The following is a 7,963-nucleotide window of genomic DNA, read 5'->3' on the forward strand; positions in this document are numbered from 1 at the left end:
GTCAATATAATCGAGTTTCAAAACTGTGCTGGCGGCAATGAATATCACAGGCTATTAAGAGCATAGATAATGACTCGAAAGGATTTTACACATCAAAAGTCGAATATAAACAATCTTCGCCTGTACAGAGGCCTCATTGTTGCGTGAACGATCGGCTTTATATGACCACGTTGTTTGGAAATATTGACCTTTATCGCGTGTATTATCAGAAGATATGTTTTACATATCAATAACAGAGGAATTAGTGGTGAAATACTGTTAGGCAATTTTTGATCCCGTTGAATCACGGATGCACGACATAGACTCGTCCCCCATTACTAGTCGCATGCGTAGATTATTAAATTTCTAAGCATGCATTGGTCGCACTGGGCTAGATAAGTCATGTGGATAGAAGCTGTAATGTGTTTCAGGGATGCAAAGGGGCAAAAAGGGCAAAACGCTCACTTAGATACTACTTTAGGGGCTGTATATGGCAGAATTACTCCACATACCTGTTCTATCTTACGATGTCATGTCGAATCTCAGTCTCTGGGCTTTAAATCACATACAGAATACAATTATGGTTCTCAATTAATCCTTGCTAATGATTGTTGAGTCAACTTTGGTAGTTTTGAAAAAGATTATAACGTTTGAATCTAGGCCTGACTTTCCACCCACAGTCTTGACATGCATGTTGCGGCCACCTTCATGTTTATTATGTACGCTAATTTAAAATTTGGTACATATCACAAACTCTAAGTAACCTAACCTTGCATGTGTTTTGCAAAGATCACAGCCAGTGTTAAGCCTAATAAAATAGTATATAAATGAAAATCATAGAATATAAATAAATATAGGTTGAACTCAGTAATTTCATGCATACACCGTACGATATGTAACCTGCCCCAAAGTGTTGAAGGTGTCGTAAAAAATGGAAGTTGTTTGCATTTAGTTCTGATCAATGTAAATAGAATAATGCGTGAAATATATAATCACATAATTTGCTAGGAAAATAATGTTTTGCTGAATCTCATTGACGGGTACCCAGAATTTACCTCAGCTTTGATCCATAACCAAGTAAATGTCCATTATGAAGACTACTGATTGATTCACAGATCTATATAATATTATTTAAAAATGTTTCCTGTCTTCCTCTAATTATTTTTGAATCATTAAATTCTACTTGTTGTTATCTATCCATAATGAGTAGTACTCAGTACCGTATAACATACACTTGGAGGAAACGTTATAGTGGATCTAATCACATGACAAAAATGTAAGATTCATATGCAGAACCATGACATCTCAAGTTAGAAGATTGCGATATATTTCACTAATATCTGATACTTACGTGTCTAGCTGCCCTCCTTTATGTCCGGTCTACATATCCATAAAACAGTCGGTTATCAGATAAACACTGAAAGTTTTATCATTTGAAGCAGATAAAGGCGACACTTCTGATATTCCCCCACCCATATCCCAGTGGATATAGGGTATTCCACTCAATACACGAAATGCTAAGAAACATACATACACTGCTTTACAGTTTTGATATCTTTCAGCCAACGAGGACCTGGTGAAGAATAACATTGCCGCAGACAAGAAAAAGATGGTTAATCTACCTCTGTCTTTCCTTTCACATTTTATCTACCTACCTACTTTCAAAACAAACGATTAACTTTCCCTTCCTTTACAAAACAAGATAAATAGTCTTTATTGTCGATGTTGCGATTTATGTCTAGACATAAAATTTGTTTCTGATTCGTTTCTTGTAAGATTCATAGAATTAAATTATATAAATCAGAATTTTCCATAAATGTCAACTAGAGATGAATCTGTTTAATCTGATGTATTATACTTCAAAACTTATAAAAATTGTAATAATTATTATACTTTAGCGAAAATCATTCAATCTCATTACATTTGAAAATCTTGTGCCGGTGAGAAAATAAAATAACAGTGTGACGAAGAGCTTTGCTGTTGCCAAGATAACAGAACTGGATATACGCAAAATATGAAGAGAAATATTCATATTTGGAGACAATATGTAGCTCACAAACACGCTAATTAAACATGGATATATATTACAAAAAGCTAAATAAAAGTTGAATATGTGTATACGATAGTAAAACCACTACGCATGCCAATAATCTTAGAACTTAAATTCGTCCATTTTCTGCCTTTCTGTTATGAGTCACAGGTAGAACTGAGGTACATCAAAAACATATGCGGTTCAAGTTATTAAGCAAACATATATCCATATTAATAGAGACGGTTCATGAGAAAATAATCTTCATATAGCACCCTAACATCATGCATGTATAATCGATATATTTCCTTCATCTCCGTGATAGTTGGTGACTTGTGTTTGTCTTCTATGGCTCAGAATGCAAAGGAAGTCATCATCATCAATCCCTTAACCCAAGAGGTCGCTGGGGCACCAAAGTTGACTATACAACCAATTTTCGACATCTTACCTGTTCTCTACTGCTCTTTGGGAATCTCCAAACCCCATGTCTGTCAATTCCTTAATGTTTTATTCCCACCTATTGTATGTCTGCCTCTTCTTCTGCACCCTCTCACTGTGCCTTGCAGGATTGTTTTTTCTAGTCTAGATGATCTTGAGACATGATTATACCACTTCAGGTTGCTCTTTTGTACAGTGGTCAAGAGGTGTTCATAGGATACGGTGGACCATTGGATCTTGTTGTGGACTTTTGCGTTGGTTACATGGTCAACTTATTAGATGCATAAGGTCTTGCGGTAGCATCACATTTCGAAGGTTTTAATCTTTCTTTGGAGATCTGATGTGAGCGTCCATATTTCATTAGCTGTCAGAAAGGTGGATATGACAATCGAGCGCATCAGATTTTTTTTTGGAATCCAAAAAACTGTTGGGATATTTCCATATTGGCCTCAATCTTGTTTTTGCTGCTGTTTTCTGGGCAATCGTGCAAAGTATTTTTGGTTTGGAGCCCTCATATGAGATAATTGATATCAGGTATTTGCAGTTTGCGACTCTTTCCAGCTTCTGTCCACTGACCTTTATTTCTGCACTAATGCCTTTGGTGGTGTTTGTAATCAGTTTGATGTTTTGGCGCTAATCTCCAAACCGTATGCTGTAGAGGTCGTGTCGAGGCGCTCAACCAAGTCAGCTAATTATTTTCATCTCCTGCTCAACAACCAATATCATTTGCGAAACGAAGGTTGGTGGTTGTTCTTTCTCCGATGCTGACAGTGCCCTTGTGGTCATGCAAGGCATCCTCCGTGATCCATGATCCTTTCCAGAAAAAAATATTGAAGAGCGTAGGTGACAGTATACATCCCTGTCTGACTCGAAATTCTGTTTGAAACCTATCTCCTCTGCTGCCATTGATGACGAGAGCACTGTAGGTTTTGTCATAGAGGTTCTCAACAACCTGCACCAGGTTTGAGCTGATGTTGTACTTCCTCGTAAATGCCCATAAGGCCGCATGTCATATCCTATCAAAGACCTTTTTGAAATATATAAAGACGTGGTATAGATTATGCTGATGCTGAAGGTATTTCTCACAAAAGAGTTTGAGATTGAATATTTATTGTGTGGTGCTCCTTCCTGCTCGGAAGCCTGTCTGATCTTCAGCAATAACTTTCTATGCTTGAGGCTGTACTCTCTTGAGAATTATCTTCAGCACGGCTTTGCTTGGGTGACTGATCAGACTGATGGTTCTGAAGTTTTGGCATAGCTGTCGGTTTTCGTCCTTGGGACCACGGTGACCAAGGATTGAATTCATGCGGCGGGCCATTCTCATGTCTATCATATCACGTTTCAGGTTGTTGTTAGGACTGTGACTGTCTCTTATCCTTCTTCTTGAATGGGCTGTGTTGGTATGATGTGAACGACGGCTAACTTTCTTTTCTTTAGTGATCTAACTGTAATTTCCACTTCCTCATGAACAATGTGGATTTCATAAATTTCTTCTCCCTGAGGGCAATAAAGTACTCTCGGATCTCCTTGGGTTTTGTGATTGTACAATTCAGAACAATATTCTGTCCATCGCTTTAGGATCTCTTGATCTTAAAAGAGGCATTTCCTGATTTGTCTTGGATGGAGGTAGTTTTCCCTTGTTTATATGTTGTGAAAACTTTCACCAGTTGATATCCCAATTTGCTGTTATTTCTACTCACACTGTCGTTGATTTTGCAGCATTGTCTTTCTATCCAGGATTCTTTTGCCTTTCTCATGCTTTTCCTGGTCATTTGTATCTCTCTGTATTTTCTAGCTCCTTCAGTATCTCTTTGTCCCTTTTTCAATTCTCTGCAAGTAAGAATACCAAATATGAAAATATGGTTTTGATCTTTATATATATCCCTTCTAATAACTTTTTTCTTCGAACCAAAGTGGGTTGTATAACAAAAAGAAAGAAAGATGTAGCTAGGTAACGATACTGTACAATGTAGAATTTCTACTAGCATTACACATTGTTGATATTATCTGGTTTTCAACTTTTACTTTTTTATTGTTGATTCATAATTGGTGCACATGCTTTCATTAAGAAGTCAACATGGAAGGGCAATTTGTTTTATTCCTTACTGCTTCTCAAGATCATATAATTGTATTTTTTAGAATAGCAATTTGGTCAACACACGTTCATAATAATGGCTGTTTCAACAGGAATTAAACCTTTTAACTTTATTATGTTTAAAACAGGTTATTATAGCTTGTTTCCGATAGTGGAAAATATTTGTATTGACCTAGAAATTGACGAACCATAACGACATCTGTTATGTTATGTAAATTTATATCAGCGCAAAGTATATCCTTGATATTTCATTGTTTTAGTAGTCGTAGGCCATGAAGCAAATTTAGAGAATTATTTAAAAGAAATTGTGCCGGCTGCAACAGATAATTGTATTGGTGCCTGTTTGTCTTTTTCTAGTCTTCTTGGTTTATACCGTTTGGTTTCAATGTTCTAAGGCGGCGTATTCAGTAAGATTCCTTTTCTTTCTTGGTTTGGGAACTCCAGTTGGGGTTGTGAGCAACTGCAATAAGTGTTTGTCTTTTTCTAGGAAAGAAAAGGAATGTTAATCATCTGATTACACCAAGAAATTAAATTTCATGGGACAAAACAATTTACTTTAGAATGCTTATATAAGCAACAATCACTGGTGCATCTCATGACTAAGTAGATGTTATGCCTGGATTTAGTCTCTTCTTGTACGTTTGCTGATCAAGCTAACTGTGTCTGTAAATTGTACATTTTCAGACCTTCAGTCTAGATAACATGATGATGCATGCCATACAGTTTGCCAGTGCGGATTTCGTGAAGCTACTTTTAAATAATGGTGTCGAACTCGAGACGTTTTTGACAGTCGACAATCTGCTGCAGTTATACAACAATGTAAGTTCACGACAAAGCCGGTGAGAACATTTTCCTTTTCGATTTAAGGTGTGCATGACAGAGTACCAAATTTCGTTCAAGCAACTGGTACGAATAAACGTTGTTAAAAATCAGCTAATGCTAGTAATGCAATATACTAAATTGAATTGGCTTGAAGTAAAACCAGAAATAAAATTGATGATTTCTATTTGGACACTGTTATTTCCACGTTATAAAAGTTGTACAGCAGAACCAGTGCACCCTAGATACAGTTCAGATGAAATTAACCAATACGCGAAGTTACATGTACGCCATTTAGCAGCAAAAATTACAAACTCAGAAGACAAAAAATATTGACCAATTAATAGAACAGTAACCAAGCGATATTGATTCAGAACTGTAAATTGATTTGACTAATTGTATCATTTTCTGTATGATATTGACATCAAAAAACAATTGTAAACCTGTGATTAGCTGCAGAGCGGTTTTTCCTCTTTTTTGACACAATTATTTGTCATATTAAATATGGACTGCAGATTGTTTAGTTTAATAAACGTTCTCTTTATATGCTGATGACTTGTTTGGAGCAGTAATTTAGATATTGGATTCAAAATCAAATATACACAACTTTAAATAATGTATGTAGGTTAAGCCAATACTGCAAGATATTAGGAATGATATCGATTCGATAATGTGTTCGATTAAACTTATATTATTTAAGAAAGAATTTATAAAATATTGGGGATATTTACGCATTAATGACCTCCGTCACCTCTTTCCCCTCAATACCACAACCTTTAAGTTTTTAGACAATACACCTTCTTTTTATAATGCACTCCCCAACAGCACAACTTCTTTTTTTCAGTCAAATTAGCACCATTTGTTTTCTTCACGATCATCCATGTTTAGTAACGCACGCAATACAAACTATGCAGACAAAGTCAATACAGAATATATATTTGTTTACGGATGCTCGCAAGCTAAAGGCAAAAATCACCATTTCAGCTTCATAAATGGAGATCCCCGTAGCAGACCGCACACTTAATAATTTGAGTATTATGATGCCGTCGAAATGAGTCACTAAAAGTTGAGGAAATCATGAATCACAAATTGAGTGAACATTCAAGTAAATGAAAATTTGAATATGTTAACTTGCATTTCTTACTCAACTCTGTGAAGATTCGAGAGTAACATCACAGGTTACACAGATTTAATAAGGATAAACCAGGTTCCATAAGTCTAATGTTCTGTGTCATATGATTTGACTATACTTAATAGATGACTTATATGTGATACAACAAAGCACACCTATTTAATGGGTGGGTTAAAAGTTAAAATTATGAACAAATATACTCTAAGATGGGTAACAGTTTCAGAAAACAAACTCAAATTCTTCCTATACAATTATATTTTAACATATAGAAAATAACGGTACTTTCATTTGGAAGATAATATGACAAGGTATTGAGATTAAAACAATAATCATAATGTTTGCAAAATAACCTTACCTTGTGGGCTTATAATGAATCATTTATGGTACTTTTCAAGTCTTTCAGTATAGGGTTAATGTTTGTACTGTACTATGTTGTGCTGGTTTTCAGTGGTATACAAAATTGTGAAAACAATATGACGACTTACCCCTGAATGATATTTCTAAAGTTTAACTTTCGAGTGTCGCTTTCTTTCTATCCAAACAGTTTAAAATCACCCAACAGTCAACACGTCCGTTATAAGTTAATAAGTGCTATACATTTTAGTTTAAAAAGATAATGTACTTTCGGTCTAAACGTATGAAAATTAACTTCAAGTTCAACAATGAAATAGAAATGATAGATGACTTTCAGAATATGGTTGGACTATATTTCTTTTTCAGAATATGTTCTCAATTGTTTTCTTCATTGATATTCCAGAATAAAATTCAGTGGCATTTTTAATGTTTTCGTTGTCATATGTCTAATGTCTGTAATGTTTATTGAAGATAACATGACCAGCACATGCATTTGTTAGTATCATTATCGCCCTACAGGGACCTCTCAACAAGATATTTTATTTTGGCTGCAAACGCACATGTTTTTTAATGGATGCAGGTTTATGATGCAAATGTTTAAACATTTCTGGAAAAGATGGACGCAGTTTGCTGACACAATGTCCTCAAATTGTTAGTATTATTCTTCCAGTATGGTTTTAAGTTCTTATGAATGTTTCGAACTAATTTCACAGGACCTCTTAGGTATTTCAATGCAAATGAAACTCTTTATAGTCATTTTCCAAATTTGTGATGAAATCTGATGAAATAATTATACATCTGGGTGAATCAATACTGTCTCACATATGTTCAATTTTTATGACAGGCAAAGTTCTCCTAATTTACATTACCCGATCATAAATAATAAGGGGCATGAGTACTAAGACCTCGCAAATCCAGCACTCCCAAGTTATATCTTTTTAGCTTATTAGCTAAAGGTTATCGATCCATCTTTGTGGCAGGTAGGTAGAGTGACCTCCCCATTATAAGTGGATTGGCGCTAATTCCTGAGATACTTCAGTTAATACCTGTGCTCATCCTGAGTAGCACGCTCTGTACAGACAGACCTCTCATTTGTTAGGTTTTCTACCTTAAAGCA

At 35.4% G+C, this 7,963-nt stretch overlaps 1 protein-coding gene across 1 annotated transcript in view; it reads left to right on the top strand.

Annotated features, from left to right (window-relative positions):
• LOC149771149 (transient receptor potential cation channel subfamily M member-like 2) overlaps positions 1 to 2,733 on the top strand; it is a 49,585-nt gene extending 46,852 nt beyond the window's left edge. Inside the window, exons 10-11 of the mRNA XM_089948823.1 lie at positions 1,542 to 1,591; positions 2,626 to 2,733. Of these exons, the coding sequence (XP_089804949.1) occupies positions 1,542 to 1,591; positions 2,626 to 2,733 (158 nt within the window). The remainder of the gene's footprint in view (positions 1 to 1,541; positions 1,592 to 2,625) is intronic.
• Positions 2,734 to 7,963: the final 5,230 nt, after the last annotated feature.

This window comes from Sinohyriopsis cumingii, unplaced genomic scaffold (assembly GCF_028554795.1).
Source record: "Sinohyriopsis cumingii isolate HCF-2022 unplaced genomic scaffold, ASM2855479v2 utg002106l, whole genome shotgun sequence".
Lineage (NCBI taxonomy): Eukaryota > Metazoa > Mollusca > Bivalvia > Unionida > Unionidae > Sinohyriopsis > Sinohyriopsis cumingii.